The 21,314-nt window shown below is 33.1% G+C and overlaps 6 protein-coding genes across 6 annotated transcripts in view; 4 read left to right on the top strand and 2 right to left on the bottom strand.

The window, feature by feature from the left end:
* HELRODRAFT_177018 (hypothetical protein) overlaps positions 1 to 2,040 on the bottom strand; it is a gene marked incomplete at both ends in the record, with an annotated part of 2,804 nt that extends 764 nt beyond the window's left edge. The window contains 5 exons of the mRNA XM_009025231.1: positions 278 to 544; positions 940 to 1,009; positions 1,249 to 1,478; positions 1,656 to 1,747; positions 1,932 to 2,040. Of these exons, the coding sequence (XP_009023479.1) occupies positions 278 to 544; positions 940 to 1,009; positions 1,249 to 1,478; positions 1,656 to 1,747; positions 1,932 to 2,040 (768 nt within the window). The remainder of the gene's footprint in view (positions 1 to 277; positions 545 to 939; positions 1,010 to 1,248; positions 1,479 to 1,655; positions 1,748 to 1,931) is intronic.
* A 525-nt stretch (positions 2,041 to 2,565) lies between these two features.
* HELRODRAFT_185838 (hypothetical protein) lies at positions 2,566 to 4,575 on the top strand. Its single transcript, XM_009025230.1, has 8 exons — positions 2,566 to 2,975; positions 3,046 to 3,108; positions 3,198 to 3,297; positions 3,519 to 3,610; positions 3,825 to 3,930; positions 4,060 to 4,105; positions 4,207 to 4,281; positions 4,450 to 4,575. The coding sequence occupies exons 1-8, from the start codon at positions 2,815 to 2,817 to the stop codon at positions 4,542 to 4,544; spliced, it is 738 nt and encodes a 245-aa protein (XP_009023478.1). The 5' UTR covers positions 2,566 to 2,814; the 3' UTR covers positions 4,545 to 4,575.
* A 241-nt stretch (positions 4,576 to 4,816) lies between these two features.
* HELRODRAFT_84522 (hypothetical protein) lies at positions 4,817 to 5,571 on the bottom strand (the record flags this gene model as incomplete). Its single annotated transcript, XM_009025082.1, has 3 exons — positions 4,817 to 4,904; positions 5,205 to 5,316; positions 5,502 to 5,571. 3 exons carry the CDS (start codon positions 5,569 to 5,571, stop codon positions 4,817 to 4,819), a joined length of 270 nt encoding a protein of 89 aa, XP_009023330.1.
* An 899-nt stretch (positions 5,572 to 6,470) lies between these two features.
* Positions 6,471 to 9,468, top strand: HELRODRAFT_84379 (hypothetical protein; the record flags this gene model as incomplete). The annotated part of the gene is made up of 8 exons (XM_009025067.1): positions 6,471 to 6,668; positions 6,958 to 7,120; positions 7,233 to 7,323; positions 7,831 to 7,906; positions 8,184 to 8,275; positions 8,388 to 8,557; positions 8,793 to 8,975; positions 9,314 to 9,468. Coding segments are annotated over 8 exons (1,128 nt in total), but the record flags the coding sequence as incomplete, so codon positions are not given.
* Positions 9,469 to 14,592: 5,124 nt separating this feature from the next.
* On the top strand, positions 14,593 to 17,349 carry HELRODRAFT_177015 (hypothetical protein; the record flags this gene model as incomplete). Its single annotated transcript, XM_009025229.1, has 3 exons — positions 14,593 to 14,882; positions 15,442 to 15,565; positions 15,778 to 17,349. The coding sequence occupies 3 exons, from the start codon at positions 14,593 to 14,595 to the stop codon at positions 17,347 to 17,349; spliced, it is 1,986 nt and encodes a 661-aa protein (XP_009023477.1).
* A 1,539-nt stretch (positions 17,350 to 18,888) lies between these two features.
* On the top strand, positions 18,889 to 20,312 carry HELRODRAFT_143766 (hypothetical protein; the record flags this gene model as incomplete). The annotated part of the gene is made up of 4 exons (XM_009025228.1): positions 18,889 to 19,050; positions 19,297 to 19,500; positions 19,745 to 19,907; positions 20,227 to 20,312. Coding segments are annotated over 4 exons (615 nt in total), but the record flags the coding sequence as incomplete, so codon positions are not given.
* Between the last annotated feature and the right edge of the window lie 1,002 nt (positions 20,313 to 21,314).

The following is a 21,314-nucleotide window of genomic DNA, read 5'->3' as shown; positions in this document are numbered from 1 at the left end:
ATGGATGGATGGATGGATGAATGGATGGATGGATGGATAAATATATAGAAGATATATATGATTGATATATAGATGATATAGAATTATAATCAAATAGATGGATTGATTGATTGAATGGTGGTTTGATTGATTGATAGATAAATGAATGAATGAAGAATAAATGAATTATACAATAACATTATAACTAATATTACAATTTCATAATAATTCCTTCCATAAGGCTATTAAAACCGCATTCAAAATTTATTTTTAAATTCACGCCACTCGTCGCACCGACCAATTTAGCAGGCGAAGACGGCTTAAAAGGCTTCAAAATGGCTTCACCATTGTTAGCGGTGCCACCGCCATCTTTCTGTCGGCCATGTTGTGACGTAGACGATGACGAATTAGAGTTCGATGACGTCATGATGTTCAATTGTCGTCGAGATTGGTTCGATGTTTCCTGTTCGTTTTTGTACGGGTTCTCGTCGAAGTATGGTCGGGGTGCTAAATTTGTCCTGAAGGTTCCAAATTTAGAGAGCTTAGCATCTTTTTCTTTGTCTTTCTATCGCCAGGGTATAATAATAATAATAATAATAATAATAATAATAATAATAATAAAGAAATAATAATAATAATCATGACGATGATGATGAAGAAGATGATGATGATAATGCATACTTTCATGACGGTAAGAATAGAGTCGTAATCATCGGCCATATGTTGCGGGTACTTTCCTAAGGTTATACCTACAAATCTTGAAGTAACAAATTTACCAATCAGCCAATCAATCGATCAATCAATCAACCAATCAACTAACTCACCCACTTCCTGATCCAATCGATCAATCAATCAACCAACCAATCAACTAACTCACCCACTTCCTGATCCTAATTTAGACGGGTTAGTGTAAATGTTTTTAAGCCGAAGTCTGTTCTTTTCTGGTTTTTCCTCTTTCACAGGTTTCAACAAAGAACTGAATGCTTCTACTGGCTCGGATAGACATCCATAGTAACTTCCTGAACCTGAACTGATTAGGGAAAGATGATGATGATGATGATGGAAATGATGATAATGATGAGGATGACGATAATGACGACGGAGGTGGAGGTAGAGATGAGGATGAAAATAATTGTATTAATGATGAATGTTTAAAGCAGCACCTATGATAAAATAGTCAGAATACCACGTCGGTTATCATCATCACCATCATAACTATCATCACCACTTTCAGCATCATCGTCGTCATCACCCCCACAATTTACTAACGGTTTCTTTTCACCGCTACTTGGAATGAACGGTCTTTTCTTTGGTCCCGTCTGCTTTTCTTCGACCACAGTAGCAGTGGTAGCAGCTACAGTCGCTGAAGCAGCCGCTCTACTGCTAGTAGCTGATGAAGTAGCTGCTTGGCCTAGCTTAGCGGCTGCTAGCTGAGCCCTAGCTGTTATCTTAGCTGGGTTTGAATATGCCTCGCCTTCCATTATACGCGAAAAATGTTTCTGTTATGTGTATTAAGTTGTTATTACTATTACTACTGCTGCTGCTACTACTACTGCTGCTTTTGACACCATTACTACTGCTGCCACCGCTACTATTACTACTACTACTAATAATAATAATAATTATTATTATTATAAAAGAAGAGTAATAATTATTGTTATAAATATTATAATTACATCGAAGTATCCGTCCTGTGTGGAGGCTTTAGTTTTGGCGCCCTGGACCACCATTTGTTTGCCCTTGCCAGCTGCCTGGTTGAAGTTCAAGGCTGTGTTTTCCATGGTGATTATGGTGAGAGTGATGAAAATTGAAGATGACATCATTGTAATTTGCAATTTAATTTTGTTTAATTTTGTTATTGTAATTTAGCGTAATGAATGTCGTCATTATCGTCGTCATCGTCGTCATCATCACAATCATCTTTATCCTTCTTATCGTCACTATATCATTACCTCTATTATCTTTGTATTCATCGCCAATTGATATATATCCTAATTCCTTGAATATCCCCAATCTATTCATGTCATTTTTCTGATAGAAGTTATTATTATCATTCGCCATATTATTAGTAGTAGCAGTATTATCAGCCATTGATACTGCTGGTAGTCGTAGTCGTAGCAGCAGCAGCAGTAGCAGTAGTAGTAGTAGCAGCAGGAGTAGTAGCAGCAGCAAGAGTAGTAGCAGCAGGAGTAGTAGTGGAAGTGGTTGATTTGTAGCAGCTGTAGAAATTGTAGTTGAAAATATGTAAATAGCAAAAATATTAATTGCCCTATTCTAGCGATATATATATATACACACACACACACACATACACAAACATTCACAGATACAAACACACACGCAAACGTACTGACATACAAAAATGGATACAATCATTATTACTATGACAACTGTAAAGTTTGCATTTCGGCTGCATTTTTAAGTAATTTAAACAGTTTTTTGTTAATAATCTGAGAATCTATGCGTCTATTTATAATAACATTTCTACCATTATTATTTAAAAGGACTTATTAATATTCTATTATATCATTGCTTGATTTTTTTTAACCATTTATTTTCTGATTTTATGTCTATGTTTGTTTATATAGCGATAATACACTTTGGTGTACTTTTTAAATTTTTATAACGGTTTTTATTCACCGCATAACAAATGGCGATTTTAGAATATGTTAAAATATAATTAATTAATTAATAATTTAAAAATTTGATTAATCTTTCAATTAATTTTTATAAATAACGAATTATTACTTAACGTTTTTAGAAATGATTGTAAAAATAATCTGTAGTAAAAAAAGTAAACTAATAAATAATAATAAAAATAAATTGAATCATTAAATGGCGGAAACGGCCGAGTGCGAATTGAAAACAGGAGATGGGGACAAAGCTTCCGGCGACGATGACAACGATGACGCCATTGTTCATAGAATAAAAATTCATCATGTTAGGCAACATTCAAATTGGGATTGTGGGCTGGCCTGCGTCCAGATGATTCTAAAGTTAGGGTGTTTTTTTGATATTAGTGAATTAGGCAATTTACTACTAATAAATTATGTTAATTTCTATCAGGACTTATGATAAAAACATTGACAATTTCAAAAGTGTTTGTGTCAGGCTTAATTTGAAAACAAGGTTATATATATATAATAATTTTATTATTAATAAATATAAATAAAAGTATTAATTTTTATTATTATTTATATTATTATTATTATTTTCAGTATTTGGACAATAGATCTAGCCTACATATTACAGTATTACCACATAGCCCACAAATTCATGACAATCACACTAGGAGTTGATGAGGCCTATTCCAAAAAGGTGTTTCATTCTTTCTTTCATTTATTCTTTTTTTCATTCATTCATTCATTCTTTAGTTTATTCATTTATCTGCTCAATCAATCATGATTTGTCAGTGAATAAATAATTGATGAATGAATGGATAAATGCATTGATGAATGAATGGGTGAATCATTTGTTTATTCAATCAATCAATCATTCATCCGTTTATTTCATATTTTTATTCATCAATTCATTGAAAGTCATTCTACAAAGACAACTATGATGAAGATTCAGCTAGAGTTGAGGCAATGTTTAACAATGCTGGTGAAGCTGGTGTAAATATCACTGAGTGGTTAATTAATTAATTCATTCATTCAACTAATCATTCATTTTTCATTCATTCTTTCATTCAATCAATCATTTTTTTCATTCATTCATTCACATAATCATGGATATCCTTTCTCATGAACTTAATTCAACCAATATCATCTAAATTGTCATTTTAATGATTATTATCATCATCATCATAATTATTATTATGATTATTATAATTATAATTGTTTTAGTTCTGTGGGCATGGATGAAATAGTTAAACATTTGAAATCAAACCGACCAATCATAGTCCTGATAGATTGGAACATTGTTAAATGGACCAGCAGCTTGCCTTTAAAGGTCATTATTATTTCCATCTTTTCATATTTTTTCATTATTATTTACTTATAATAAAAATAATTATTATATTTATGATGTAGTGATAATAATAATAATAATAAAAATAATTTTGTTCTACCAAAAATTTAGTGCCAATGCTTTGGAAATGTTATGAAGAAAGTCACATCCTATCAGGGTAGCTATCATTATTCATGATTTTATTATTATTATTATAGTTATTATTCATGATGATTATTATTATTATGATTATTATTATGACGTGAATGATGATTTCAGGTCACTACATCCTTTTAAATGGCTACAACGAAAAGAAGAAATCCATCTATTACCACAACCCTGAAAAATCTGACGGTCAGTCGTCATCATCATCGCCACTACCACCACCATCATCGTCGTCGTCGTCGTCGTCCTAATTTGCATTCATCATCATTGCTACAAACATCATCATCATCATAACCGTCACCACCGTTATAATCATTATCACAATCACCATCATCATCATCACTACCATGAATGAAGTAGTACACAATATACGCTTGGATGTATTGGAAAAGGCAAGAAAGGCCCATGGCACAGATGAAGACATCATCTTCATAATGAGTGAATTAACATGATGACGCACACACACACACACACACACACATACGTACATACATATATACATACATACATACATACATACATACATACATACATACATACACATTGACAAATATATATTTAAATGTATGTACACATATATTTTAAATCAGTTGTATAAATCTACATTACCATTTTATATAATTAAGCAAATAAATAAATTTATATAGACCGTTTTTATTTATTTTTTACTAGTTAATTTTATTATTTTTTATTATTTTTTTAAAAATCCACACAATAAAAATAATTAAATGTTTTTGTTATCAATTGACGTTTCTTTGTTGATGAGGTCGGAGAATCCTAATTTTCTGAAATCTTCTTTCTTCATTAAATCACTTTTTCCAAAAAAAACTAATAAAAATTTAATTTGTTGGCAAAAAAGTTATTTAATTTTTATGTTTTGCCTATGTTTATTTTAAAGTAAATTTAATAATTATTATGAAAAATATGAAAAATTCAATACTAAACAACATTTTTTGGTGTTATATTCTAACTCTAATAAAAAAATTCACTCAAAAAATTAGGAATAATATATATAAGGAATAATCACAATATAAATAATAATAATAATTATTTTAATTATTATATTTCATTGTAAAAAATAATTTATTCATTAATAAAAATTCAATTTTTACTGGTTCATTCTGCATTCTAGGTAATCTTTCGATTGAACTCTGCACTTTGAGTTAGCATTGTCATTTGATCTCAGGCACTTGACATATTTTACCATGAATTCTTTACATTCTCCTGATAATAAATTAGTGCAGCAAATTAGTGAAAAATAATTTAATTTAATATTAATTTCAATTATTTATCTTGGAATAGACATGCGTTTAAGACAAGTAGTTATATTGATTATTGTACTACAATCTATCTTAGATTTTCAATTAAAATTAAAATTTTAGATTTTTATTAAAAATTGAAATTGAAACCTTCATGATCCAGTGGAAAGCTTCCTTTATCAGGCGGTTTGACGTCTTTAAAAGTTTTTTGAAAATTCATGACGGACATTTTGAAGTTTTCAAAACTTTAATTTAAACCAAATAAAACGACGAAAAGCTACGGAAAACGGGTTTTACACCGTGACTGCAAAAAAAGTTAACTTTTAAATTTTGTAATTTAAAATTTAAACTGAGTTTAAAAGATAATTGAAGTTTGAAATTTCAGCTACGATGATATTTATTTATTACCGTCCGATTGTTTCAATATATTATTCAAATTAATTAAATTAATAATAAAATAATTATTTGTATTAATTAAGTAAGTCAAAAAGTTAAATTTTCAATCAAATAGACATTTATTATGCTACATTTAGTCGTTACCTTTAAATTGTGTTGTGTTTTTTTTTAAATATAGAAGGATTTCATCTGAGGAAGATTTTAAATTTAAATTTTCTCTAAAAAAGGTTAGGAATTAGTGCATTTGATTTTGATTTTATTTCAATGTTTTATTATTAAATTGGGTTATTTTATAAAAATCAAGTTTTGGAATTTGTTATAAACGGAGATTTAATTGAAAAATATTGGATTGGCCAATTTTTTATTTTTATTATATGATGTGTTTCATTTACTTATGTTATATTATTTATTTCAAATAAATATTTTTCTAAAAAGAATGTTAAATATTCAAGATTATTATTTTGATAGATCTCAAAAAAAAAATCAATGAAAGTTAAATTAGGTTTTTGTCATGTTACATGTACAATAGAAATCTAAATTTTTTTAAACTTTAAAAAATCTTATTTCCAATGCAATTTTGTCCAATTTTTATTAATTTTGTTAATTTTTCAGATTTTTCTTAAATATTAACTTATAAAATTTTATTTAATTAAAAATTATTAAATAAATTTTCTTTATTTGTTTTCAGGATAAAAAAGATCAATAATAATAATTAAAATGGCCATGCAAATCAACAGAAACTTGTCACATCAACAACACCAACACGATCACACCAATAGCACATCAAGCCCCACTCCTGACTCACTAATTAATGACATCACACTGCAGCCAATAGCAACGCAGATATTTTTAGAAACATCAGCTGCCAGAGCTATTGCTGGAATGTTCGCCGTCACTGCTATTATCATAACTTGCATACAGGTTATTTAATTATTTTATTATTTAATTTTTTCAAATTTAAACTTTTGAAAACCATCGAATCAATCAATAATCCAATCAACAAGGCAAACAATGATGTTGATGATGATGTTGATGATGATGTTTATGTATCAATAGTTAATGATCAGTATTAAATGAACAGACATCTAATTTTAGTCATTTCCCTCAGTCCATCAACTTTCCCCAGTTCCTAATTTCATACCTGATTACCTAATTTCATTCCTGATTACCTAATTCATCCCCAATGACCGTAATCTCTAATCTCACCCAGATATACAACCATCTTCGATACTACGCCTGCCCAAACGAACAGAGGTGGATCGTTCGGATACTGTTCATAGCCCCCATATATTCTATCGACTCCTGGTTCGGCCTGATGTTCTTTAAGAATGACTACTACATCTACTTCAACGCTTTCAGAGATTGCTATGAGGGTTGGCTTGATGATGATGTTGTTGTTGATCATGATGATGATGGTGATGACGTCAGTGGCGATGATTATAGTCACGTTAATGAATATTTTTTTAATTATTTCGTCTGAAACAGCATTCGTCATATATAATTTTCTGAGTCTTTGTTACGAGTACCTTGGCGGCGAGGGTCACATTATGGCCGAGCTTCAAGGAAAGAGTATCAGGTTTGTGATTGGTCCGCTGATTGAATAACTAGTTTGTGATTTGTCGATTGATTGCATAATTGGTTTGTGATTGGTCCGTTAATTGATTGATTGATTGATACATTGATTGGTTGACTGCTGATTGGCTGGTTGATTTGTTGGTTGGCTGGCCGTTAGGTTGATAATTAAAGAAAATCATACATTACAAAATTTCTCATTTGTATTACTCCTACATCAGCAAAAAAGTAGAGTGAATTAATCCTAAGTAGATTATGATATTATACTAGATACTTGATACTCGATACGCTCAGTTATTTGCCTTGAAGCATATTTAAGAAGAAAGATTAAGGAGTGTTAGAAGCAGTTTTTCATTGACTACATTGTAAATGACTGTGAAGATATTCAGTGTGATTAAATTTGTTTCTAGCTACTTAATAATACGGATTCTTCTCCTTCTTCTTCTCCTTCTCCTTCTTCTTCTTATTATTATTATTATCATTATTATTATTATTTTTCTTCATCTTATAGTTCCAGCTGGTTGCATGCAACATGCTGCTTGGCTGGCCGACAATATACTATCACGTTTTTGAGGTTTTGCAAACAGGTTTGTCTGCTCTTTCATTCTTTCTTTCGTTCGTTCGTTTGTACATTCATTTAAACATTTATTCCTTCATTCATTCATTCACTTCTTCTTCATACCTTCATCTGTGTCTTTGTTTTAGATTTTCAAAAATTCTTCAGCCGTACACACCACTGTAGTTGATTAAATTTTTACATATTCGTTCAGTTCATCCGTCCATTTCTTCATTCATTCATTCGTTCATTCATTTATTTATTCATTCATTCATTCCTTTATTCCATCCATCCATCCACTAAAATAGGCCACTCTGCAGTTCTGCGTAGTGAAGCCAGTTGTGGCCATGGCGATCATCATACTCCACCCGCTGGGATATTATGAAGATGGCGATTTCAGGTAACAATAATTAAATAATAATTATAATAATTATGATAATGATTATAATAATTAGGATAATAAGGATAATAATTATAATTAATTATAATTAATTATAATTCACTAACTGCAGTGCGAAAGGTAGCTACCTATACATAACGATAATCAACAATGTCAGCGTTAGTTTGGCCCTCTATGCCCTATTCCTCTTTTTCTCCTCGACCAATCAGCTTCTTAGATCGCATGACCCACTTTTGAAATTTGTCGCCGTCAAATCTATCATCTTTCTGTCGTTTTGGCAAGGTCGGCAGGGTCTTTGGTTGGTTGGTTGGCTGGCTGGTTGGTTGGTTGGTTGGCTGGTTGGTTGGTTGGTTGGCTGGTTGGTTGATTGGTTGGTTGTTTGTTTGATAGTTTGGGATTGATTGATATTGGTGTTGTTGTAGTATCTATTATTTGAGTAATTCAAGTTCTTTTTATGATTCACATATGCAAAACACACACACGTACACGCGCGCGCGCGCGCCTGAAAATTACAAAGGAGTGCTACTGGCAATCCTCGAGATGGTGGGAGTGATAAGTGCAGTGCGTTTGTCGACGGATTCCAGCATCGCTGTCGGGACAGTGGCCGCCGGCTATCAGAACTTCCTCATCTGCGTGGAGATGTTTTTGGCGGCCATCCTCCTGAGGTTCGCCTTCCCACACGCCACGTACAAGAAGGAGAGTAGGAGGTTGGTCGGGGCGAGTTTGAAGATGATGGTGACGATTGGTGGAACGAATGTTGATTACGTCATTGCCAATCGTTGTTGAATGCCTCTGTCTACAATATTATATCATCATCAGCGTCGTGAATGACGTCACCGACTCAAAAAATTCTAACAATACTGTCAACCCAAAACATCAACAACAACAACAACAACAACAGCAGTTTTGACAACACGAAATCCCTTGTGAATGCAAACAATCACGGAGGTGCCAGCAGCATGTTTGGCCTGTGCTGTGGGGGATCCAGAGGGATCTGCCGGGTCGGCAGTGGGGGTAGCGGATTAGGGGGCGGCGGAGGGGGCACGAGTAAGGAAGGGGCCTTGAGTATTGGCCGCAGGACCCTGCAGAGCATTTCATCAAATCTGAAGGAGACGATGAACCCGCGGGACATCGTAGTGGATGCCCTGCACAACTTCCACCCCAACTACCAGCACTACGTACAACATTCCACAACCGCCCAACCGATGACGTCATCGATGACGTCAAAAAATTTGACGGCGAAAAACAGCAGCAGCAGCAGCATATACAAAGGTAGCAACAACACAAGCAACAAAAAATACAACAACGACTATGATGATGATAACGGTAGTAACATAGGTAGCAACAGTAACAACGTGAACTCGTCTTCATCCAATCAGAGCGAGCGCAAACGTCAGCAACATCCCAAACGCAACAACAACAACAACAACTATCATCATCATAATCACCAAAAACTCGTAGACGACGACTACTACTATGAAGACGACAATGATTTCAGACAGTCTGGCTTCGAATCAGACGGCGGGAACAGTCTATACGCCTGTCTGGTCGAGCCGTCTGACCCAAACAACAACCTCAGTGGTTTCGTGTCAGATGGCAATTACGACCATGGCAACAACAGCAGTAATAGTGGTTGCGTTGATTATGACGCTACTACAGCTACTACTACAGTTACTACTGCAGCTACTACTACTACTTCTACTACTTCTACTATTAGCAAGGGTAACAACAACAACAACAATAATAATAATAATAATAAAAAGTCGTCATCGTCATTTTTCCATAACCCAATCAGAAAGAAGGCATTTAAAAGTTTGAAAGATGAAGAAGAGAGTTATGATTATGATCATCTTAATCGTCATCATCATCATCCTGGCGGTCGTAGTAGTAGTAGTAGCGTCAACAGCGGCCGAGGGAAAGGTGGCGCGAAAAATAATTTCGGCGGGAAAAAATTTAAAGATAGCGGTTTCTATGTTGACTGCGACGAGGATGATGATGATGATGATGTTCTCATTGTGCCTGCTGGTGATGATAATGATGATGACGGGCCGTCTGCTTCCAAAGCCTGTCTGTATGATAAGTGGTGAGTGATGATGGTGATGGTAATGATGATGATGATGATGATGATGATAATAACGATGTTGTTGATGATGATGATAGGATATGATGATTATGATGATGATGTTAAACTTGTTAGCTCATGAATATTAATTAGCTCATTAATATTAATTTCAATACTTGCAGTGTATCCTATAACAGATCGGTCAACATGAGCAAGAATAATAATAATAATAATGTTAATAGCAAAAATAACAACAACAACAACAACAACAATAATAATAATAATAATAATAATAGTAATAATAATAATAATATGAATAATAATAATAAGAGGATAATTATCGCCGATACTAACAATGAGAAAGAGTCGTTATTATTTTCCGACGATATCGCCTGATTGAATGAATGAATGGATGATGGATGGATGGATGAATGACCGGACGAATTGATTAATGCATAAATTAATGAACAATGTAAGTTATGAATGAGTGTATGAATGTATAGATAGATAAGTAGATGAATGAATGAATGGATTAATAAATGAATGAATGGATGGATGGATGAATGAATGAATGAATGATTGATTGATTGAATTGTTTTCACACAAGTAACTAAAAAATATCCTTATCAAATCATTATCTGAAAGTGAAAATGACCGTTATGTAAATTGAAATAAAACAGTTTAATCTAATCAATTAAACAATTACATCTGATTGTAATTAGTAGATCATATTTATTAGTAATTTTAAGTAAAACTATATTATAATTATAACGATAAGTTCATCATGGGTTTTGTTTGTTTAAATGCTTTTTTTTACAATATTTTCAACATAAAATGTAACCTTGCATATTTTTAAGGAATTATTCTTCCAGTTAGTCATTCTTTCGTTCATTTATTCGTTCTTTGTTTTTTCCTCTCTCTCTCTCTCTCTCTCTCTCTCTCTCTTCTTTCTCTTTTTCATTTTTCTTTCTCTTTCTCTCCTTTTCTCTCTCTCTTTCTCTCTCTCTCCGACACCTCCAATTTTTTTACACTCTAATGCAGTTTTTTCTTTAAATTTTCGATTTTTGTTCCTTTCCTTTCTTCTGTTCTTTCTTACTTGCATTTTAGTAATTTATTTTATATTATGTTATCGTTAGATCATTGTATACACCATACAAACATACATACATACAAACAAACAAACAAACCAACAATTAAACAAACAAACATACAAACAAACAAACAAACAAACATACGTACGTACAAACAAACATACATACATACATATATCTGTTTGTTTTATATACTATATTGTTTAGTCAGTGTTTTATTTTAAGCATTACATACGTGGTGTAAAAAATATACAATGTATATATATATATATATATATATATATATATATAATCACTACTATCACCATCAGGGGATTTGGTTTACCCATACAATCGCCATAAACGTCATCACCTAGTCGTGTCATCTATAGTCATTACACTTTTTCCATATTTTGCATGTATTAAGTTTTTCTCCGTTAGTGTACTATATCAGATATATCATTTGAACATTCATTCTTTCATTTGTTCGTTCGTTCGTTCATTTATTCATTCGTTCGTTCGTTCATTTATTTATTTATTCGTTCGTTCATTCATTTATTCGTTCGTTCGTTCGTTCATTCATTCATTTACTCTTCTATCGATTTTTTCAATCATATCAAATACATTTTTGTTGTTGTCTATATTACATATTGTCAGTAATATCACTATTCTATATATATATATATATATATATATATATATATATATATATATATATATATACAAACATTTATCTTTGTTGTGTTTATTTAGTATTATATGCTTATCATGATATTATATAATCAAAATATAAACATGTATATATATATATACATTATACAAAAACCGGTTTTTTAAGACGAGTAAATTTTTGTTATTAGTATCAGATTTTATGATTTTATTAGTGTTTTTCAAATCTGTAATCATCATTATAATTACACACACAAACACACACAAACACACACACAAACACACACAAACACACACACAAACACACACACATACATACATACGCACAAACATATATATAAATATATGTATCACACTTGTTAAATTTTGGGAAATTCCAACAGCAGTAATTCACATTTAAGATATGTTTTTTTTCATTCGTTCTTTTCTTTCCTTCATTAATTAATTAATTAATTAATTAATTCATTAATTCATTTGTTCGTTTCAATCGTTATTACTAAAATTATTATTGTTATTTTTTATTATGATGATTAAGATTTTTAATGAACGAATAAATAAATAAATCAATCAGTCAATAAGTCATTCAAAAATCGGTGTTCATGTTTTTGTTGGCATCTAAAGTTATTTTTATTAAACACCTAAGATTCAATAAATGACTCGACGAATATGATTAGTTTACATTTACGTTTTGTGTGTGCGTGCGTATGTGTGTATGTGTGTGTATTTTGTTTGTGTGTTTTGTCTGTTTGTGTGTGTGTGTGTGGATGTGTCTAAAATCTAAAGAGCGAGAGGAGAGAAAAGGAGAGTGACAGAAGAGGGAGAGAAAAGAGAGAGAGAGAGAGAGAGAGAGAGTAAAGAATAAAAAAGAGAAATAGCGAAAGAATAGATAAACAAAAACACACACACACACACACACATAGAAAGAGAAAGAGAGATTATGATGGTGGTTATGATGAAACGATAAAGAATCCACTTATCCAATTATATATACCTACATATATATAATATGCTGGTAAAAGACCATAATTAATGCAGTAATTTATGAAATCTACTTAAATCTTTTTTTTATAACATTTCTCAATATTTCTAACCAAATTCTTGTCATATTTATTTTATTAAAGTTGGAATCTAACTACAATTTTTCCAACGGACTTCCAATTCATTCTCGCCTGTATAGGACCTATTTCGAAATTTTCAATCATCTTCAGTACTCGTTACAGCTTATATAGAGAATTCGTACAACCCAGTACTCGTTGTAGTTTGTAATGGGGATTTGTATAACCCAGGCCGTTGTTCCTGTGATTATACATTTATCGTGATTATTGTCTCTGTTAATTTTACTGTCTTCTTTATTAATTGATATAATTTCATTGTTCCGACTAGTCACTTTTGTCGGTGTTGCATTCTTCAGTGTCTTCGTCGGTTCCATTGGTGTTGTTAGTGTTGTTCTTATCGGCAGTGTTGTTGAAATCTTTTGTTGAAATCTTTTGTTGTTTTGTGTATCAGGTGGTTGTTTTATGTCGATAAGAATGGCTTCGACTAATTTCAGATGGGAATGGCTAGAATTAGAGTATTTTTTTCACAGTCTTGGCGTTGCTGTCTAGGATTTCTCTTGTAATTTCAATATTGTGTGTGTGTGTGTGTGTGTTCTTCTTAGTGTGTTTTTATAGAACCTTCTCTTTGTCTAGTTAGCAAGGATGTAGCTAGTTACTACTCCGATATGGGAAACATTCTGACGTGCACAAACCGTCAAGGGACATGTAAATTTATATATCAGATGGTTACGTTAAATATATATATATAGGATACATACATACATATGATATATATATATATATATATATATACATTATACAAATATACATATGTATCATATGTATGTATCCTATATATATGTCATTCATATTACTTAAGTGCCACTTGGTTTTGATTTTGAAATGAACGATTAGAAGAAAAAGAAGGAGAACAATATCAATAATAATTGATAATAATAATTGATAATAATAATTGATAATAATAATAATAATTATTGTTTTTATTATTTTCGATAATAATATTTCGAGAATTCAATGCCGGCCTACCTTCAAAATGAATATAAATAATGATACTAGTAGAGAGTTGTCATTAAGGAAAACATTACATCTGAAGTGTCAAAAGTATTATTTATTATATTTATATACTATTATTGTTATTATTATTTGTTGTTATTATTATTATTGTGTATTAAATTATTTAAATAGTTTTAGGTATAGAGAGAGAGAGAGAGAGAGAGAGAGAGAGAGAGAGAGAGAGAGAGAGAGAGTGAGAGAAATACAAAATTCATTAATTCGTGATCGGTGATATATTAACGTTAATGTCATCATTTCATCATTACACCTGCCTTCATCGTTAACAGCAGCAACAACAACATCAGTAACAACAACAACATCATCATCAGTAGCAACATCATCATCAATAACGACAACAACAACAACAACTACATCATCATTATCATTGCTAGCGACATCATCACCGCAATGTCTACATCAAACTCCTCGCCAGTCTACTGGCCACCAACAATACCACACCAGCAGCAGCAAACATCATCATCAGCATTACCTTACTCGCCACGGCAATCATCATCATTACCAGCTTACTCACAATTATCACCGGCATCTCAAGGTTGGAGGGCGAGTTTTAGCTGTAAAAACTCGAATTGCGCGATCATTTTCGCGTGCGCCGGCATATTTTTCATCGTCGCTGGCGTCATTTTGGTCGCCATCGGATTCGCCACAAGGCCCACTAACGTTTTTGATACTGGAAATCTGTAAGTGGTAGTTGTGGCTGTGGCGATTATGTGGTAGTTGTAGCTGTGGTGATTTTGTGGTAGTTGTAGCTGTGGTGATTTTGTGGTAGTTGTAGCTGTGGTGATTTTGTGGTAGTTGTAGTTGTGGCGATTTTGTGGTAGTTGTAGCTGTGGTGATTTTGTGGTAGTTGTAGTTGTGGTGATTTTGTGGTAGTTGTAGCTGTGATAATTATGTGGTAGTTGTAGTTGTGGCGATTATGTGGTAGTTGTAGTTGTGGTGATTTTGTGGTAGTTGTAGCTCTGGTGATTTTGTTATTGTTATTGTTGGGATAGTGATTGTTATGGCATTGGTTCGAAAATGGTGATGATGATGATGATGACGGTTCGAAGGGTGATGATGGTGATGATGATGGCGGTGATGATGCAGATGATGATTAAGAAGGAAATGATTTGAATGTAGTTGGCGTTGTTGGGGATTAAAATGAAATCGGAAAAACAAAACACAGCCACTACAACAACAACAATAAAATACAACACCATTATAAAATAACACTACAATTTCAATTCTTTGTTACCAAAGATTTCTAAGAGTAACGGGCTTTGCTATGATTGGCTGCGGACTACTTCCGCTTTCTCTATCAGGATTATTCTGGACTTTTTATCACACGTACAAAAAGACTGGACATCTGCCTGGGCAGTATAAGGTTCGAAATAATTTACCACTACTACCACTATTACTAATACTAATATTACTACTACTACTACTACCACTACTATTATCACACTACTACTACTACTACAACTACTACTACTACTACTACTACAACTATTACTACAACTACTACTACTACCACCACCACTACTACTACCACTATTACTACTACTACTAAATTGATAATAATAATAACAAAAACAGAATCACAAAACCAATGATGTGCCTGATTTTCCGTTCATCCTACCTCTGACTTTGGATAAACCAATCTGCAACAATTACGATGTGTTAAGTCGCCACAACAACAACAACAACAATAATAATAATAATAATAATAATAATAATTATGACGGCGATGAAGAAGACGAGGACGATGATGATGAAGTGTTGGTTCTCAGTAGCGTTACCAAAAATCAAATATACAAACCGATAGACAACAACGACAACAACAAAAACAGCAACAACAACAACAGCAACAACAACAACAGCAATAATAATAATAATAGAAATAATAATAACAGTTATAATGCTGTTACTACAGCTGCCGCAACTAACAACATCTTCGCATCTCCATCCCCAGCAAGTAACTCAACCAACAACACATTGCTATCAAGCAATAAAAATCCTAACACAACACTAATCAACAAACTACAAAGCAAAAGACTCAGTTTAAGCAGCTTATTCAGCCATGACAGTCTAAAAATACCCTTCCCGCAAACGCAAGCTCCTAATTGGCCGCAGCTGCTACTAGCTAGGCATCAGCAACGACAGCTGTTGCATGAGCCACCCACGCGTCATTCAATGTTTGAAAAATCCATGCTTGACCAGTACATCGAGCAGCAGGAATACCACCAGCAGATGACAATTCAGCAACAGCAGCTGAAATCGCAGGTGAAACAGCAGCTAAAATTAGCTAAGCTGCAGCGGCGTGAAGAGTCGTTGCAGCGACTACAGCTGCGTCAGTATGAACTTGAGAGACTGCAGAGGTTTGATGGGGAAAGAAGGCCATCAATTTTGAAAAATTTGACAGTAGATGACGTCGATGAAAGTGATACTGGTGAACGTGGTAGCGGTAGTAGTGGTGGTGGGGAGATTTTGAGGATTCATTCTGTCGATCGGTACTATCGTGCAGCCAACAAACTGCAAACTTCTCAGAAAACAACTACAAACAACAACAACAATATAAGCAAACGCAACAGCACCAGTAGTAGCAATAGCCATTACAACGACAACGTAAACATCACCAACAAACACAACATGAACAACAAAAACGTAACCAACAAGAACAACAACAAAAACAACAACAATAATAATAGTAATAAAGCAAGTGAAGTAAAAAATGCCAACTCTACAAAAACTAAAATAGCAGCAGCAGCAGCAAGCACAACTACTGAAGCTGCTGCTACTGCCACAGTTAACAAATACAAAATTATTGACATACAAGAAGATGACGACGACGACGACGATGAAGAAGAAGACGAAGACGAAGAAGATGATGACGACGGTGATGTCGAAGACGATTTTTCTGATATTCAAAAATCAGAGCTAAAAATTAAAAAGAAATTCACGCACACGCAACGTGACCGTCAGAAACAGTACCAGAGGTCTCCCCAAAGGAAAGTATCATTTCACGATGACGTCCAGACAGTCATACTTACTAATAACTTGGACCCCATTAAGAAAAATCAAAATAGGCATACGGTTGGAAGCGGCTGTAATAACCTTAAGAGAACCGAAAGCGTGAAACCGCTCGGTCGTCATTCAACTCTGGATTGATTTAAGGATTGATTTTTCACCTTTTATAATTTTTTTATTTAAATTAATTGAAATTTTGCTAACTTTAATAATTATTACGAACAATATATACATATATATATATAATAACTTTTTAATGTTTTAAATCGTTGAAAATCAATCAAAGCTAATTTATATGTCATTTTTGATGAGATAAACCCGTGATAAACTATTGATTTGGTTAACTATTTAGCGTTTAATTACAATTTGAATGGCAAAAAAGTAAAAATTATGAAATAAATATTAAAAGTTTGCGTTTCGTATTTAGTGTTTTCAATAATATTTTTTGTTTTCCTGTTTGAGTTCCGTCCATTTAAATTTAAAATTTAAATTTAAAATTTAAAAAACAGGGTAGAGCCCGGGCTGAAAATAACTAATTTAATAATCTTTTTCTCCACAATTTTCATATTCAAATCTTATTTAATTGCTTAAATATTAATTAATGATTACCTAATTAATTTTTAATTATTTCAATTAAAGAACAATTGATTGAATTTTCATATGAAAAATGTATTACTTATTATAAAAAATGGCTTGTAGGCAAGACCCGATAACGAAAAGAATTTATTTAATGGCTACCAGAGCCAAAATTCCGACTCAAGAGTTTAAAAAATCGCTCGTGTATGAATTAAATTTATATAAAATTTATATTCTATATTATATTATTTATTATATTTCACATTTTTACTATTTTTTAAAAAGTTATTTTATGTTGTTATTATGTCAATTATGAGCAGGAGTTGCAACATACAACCAAATGTTCCTCTGCACGGAGAGCTTGCGTGCAAACCACAGGCCGTTTTAAAGTTTGAGGTCTGTCTGGCTGGTTGGTTGATTGATTGATTGATTGATTAGTTGGTTGATTAGCTAATTGATTAGCTGGTTGATTGATTAATTGACTGATTAGTTCATTGATTGGTTGGTTGATTGGTAGATTGCTTGGTTGATTGATGATTGATTGCCACAAGCAGTTTGGAAACATGAGATTTCAGTTTGAAGATTTTATTTTTCGCATTTTTTGATTGATTAAATTGTTAATTGGATAATTGAGGATTGAATTATTGATTGATTGATTAAATTGATAATTGATTAATTAATTGAATCAGCCTCTACCACCAATCCAACGCTACCACGACCGCTCTTGCGCCACCCAACGTCAACGTGAAGCCGAAAAACGGGCCCTGGACGCACGTAAGAAACGAAGGTTGTACCGTGGGCCCCTACCACCCATTGAAAGTAGGTCGTTAGTCACGCCCCCTGCACTAGATGGCAGACTACATCAGAAGGTTTGAATTGGTTTGGGGGCGGTTTGATTGGCTGGTTCGTTGGGTGGATTGAAATTTGATTAGATGGCTGGCTGGTTAGTTAGTTCGTTTGTAGAGTGAAATGTAACGAATGGCTGGTCAATTTGATACGTAATTATTGGCTGACTAACGGATTATGATTGGTTGGTTGACGGAATATGATTGGTTGGTTTATGGATGGAATACGATTGGCTGGTTGACGGAATATCCATTGACTATTCAGGTGCAAACGGAGATGTACCTGGAGGAATTGAAAGACTTTCGAGAAGAGAGGAACAATTATTGCCAGACGGATCTATTTATAGACAGACCACCAACTCCATACTTCGTGCCAGAAAAAATTGGCCTCGACAAAGAGACCCAAATCTACGATGGGGAAGTTGGTACCTCGTGGATGCAATTGTTTGATGTTACGATTGGTTATAGTTCAATATTTGTGATGATGTCGTTCTTTCATTTTCAAACTAACTTACACACACTCACTCAACTTAACTTGCACACGTACACACACACACACACACCACACACACACACACACACACACACGTACTTATACTTACATATACACTCACGTACACACATACACACACACACACAGACACACACATAAACACCCACCAAACAGTTATTCGATTTTGACATCGAGGTTTTACCAGTGTTAGAAGTGCTGGTAGGTAAAGTTGTGGAACAGGCTCTACTCGAGGTCCAGGAAGAAGAGGAGCTGGCCGCCCTCAAGGAACAGCAAAGGATTTTTGAAGAACTCCGGAATGCCGATTTTGAAGAGCAGCAGCGATTGGAGGAACAAGAAAGGAGGATTAAACAGGAAAAGGTTTGCTGTCATTTGATTGGCTGGCTGGTGCTATTTGATTGGTTGGCAGGTACGATTCGATTGGTTGAACAAACACAAAATAAAAACCTGAAAATTCACTCATTTGTTTCAATTTTATTCACGCATTCAATCACCACTCATTCATTCATTCATTCATTCATTCATTCATTCATTCATTCATTCATTCATTCATTCATTCATTCATTCATTCATTCATTCACATGTTTAAAAAAACGTAAAAAAGATGGAAAGATTGAGACAAGAGATAAGCAGGCAGAAGAGGGCGAAACAGTTGGAGAAGAAAATCAGCGCCATAGCCTATTCGAAGGGGTACATCGGGAACCTAATATCCGGGACGTTTGGGGATTTGATATCCGGGAAATATTTTTACGACGATAAGGAAAAAGGTGCTTCCTGTGTCTCTTTGATCTCTATATTCTGTTTGTTCATCAAATGATTCGTTCACTCGTTTGGTTTGTTACTCGTTCGTTCGTTCAACCGTTCTCTTTCTCGCTTTTCTATTCATTCATCTGACTGTTTGTTCATAACATTCACTCGTTCTTTTACTCATTCTTCTGATCATAAATTTATTCATTCGTTCGTTCGTTCATTCTTTCGTCATTATCTCATTCGTCCAGAGGTTTATTTTTTCATTCATTGATCATGCACTCATTCATTCACTCATTCATTCACTCATTCATTCTGTCATTTATTTCCCGCCAAAAGATATCGAATTAAACTTTTGGGAGAGCCTACTGAATGAGACATCCCAGAATATAAAGAGCAATGTGCTTGGGAGACGCCTATTGGACAAGATCTTGAGGGAAGTGGTCAGCTTCCGGTTCGAGGTCTTCAGCCTCATCAACTCGTCCAATTTTGATAAGGAAGAAGCCGGTTGGTGGTTCGTTAGTTGTTGATTGGTTGGTTGATTGATTGGTTGGTTGGTTGGTTGATTGATTGATGATTGATTGATTGGTTGGTTGGTTGATTGATTGATTTGATTGATTTGATTGTTTGATTTAGAGAAATCCATTAAATATAAACGCCTTCACTTTTTAACGAATTTATATACTTTTATAATAAAAAACAATACAGCATAGTAAAGAATCAACTAATCAGTCAACATTTATTATTATTATTATTATTCATCTTATTCATGACGTCATCTAACTAACAAAAACAAATAAACAAATTGGTAAATTAGCAAGTTATTCCGTCTGCAATATCAATAAAATAGCTACCTCTTATTCGTATTAGCCTATAATATTATGAATAAATAAATATTAATTATAACTTGTGTTATAATTATCATAACTATAATAATAATATAATTAGAATAATTATAACAAATTATGGTGCATAATTACCGTTCGCTCGATGCCCATGCTTTTTGTGCCTCTGGCGATCATCATCCCTCCATCATCATTTACGTTGCAGACCAGAAGAAATTTCTCAGGAAATCAGGTTTCGTTTCGGGTTTCGTTTCGTTTCGTTTTGATTTCGGGTTTTGTGTCTCGTCTCCTCTCTTGTATATATTATTTGATTTTTTTTCTATCTATATCTTAACTCCGTCGTTTAGCTTTGTCTATTCACTAATACTTCTTCCCAACACAACAACAACAGTATTTTTACTATAAACAATAACAATAATAACCACAACAACAACAACAATAATATTAATAACATTTAGTAATGGCCGAGAGTTTTGATCCTAACGATACAACAAAATACTTGGTAAGTGTTTAAGTATTAGTATAGTTATATATATATATTTGTATATATATATAAATATGTATATATATATACCAATATTT

The sequence above is a fragment of the Helobdella robusta genome (genome assembly GCF_000326865.2).
Source record: "Helobdella robusta unplaced genomic scaffold HELROscaffold_40, whole genome shotgun sequence".
NCBI classification, from domain to species: domain Eukaryota; kingdom Metazoa; phylum Annelida; class Clitellata; order Rhynchobdellida; family Glossiphoniidae; genus Helobdella; species Helobdella robusta.
Note: the sequence above shows the minus strand (reverse complement) of the source record. Positions and strands in the feature narration are given on the sequence as shown.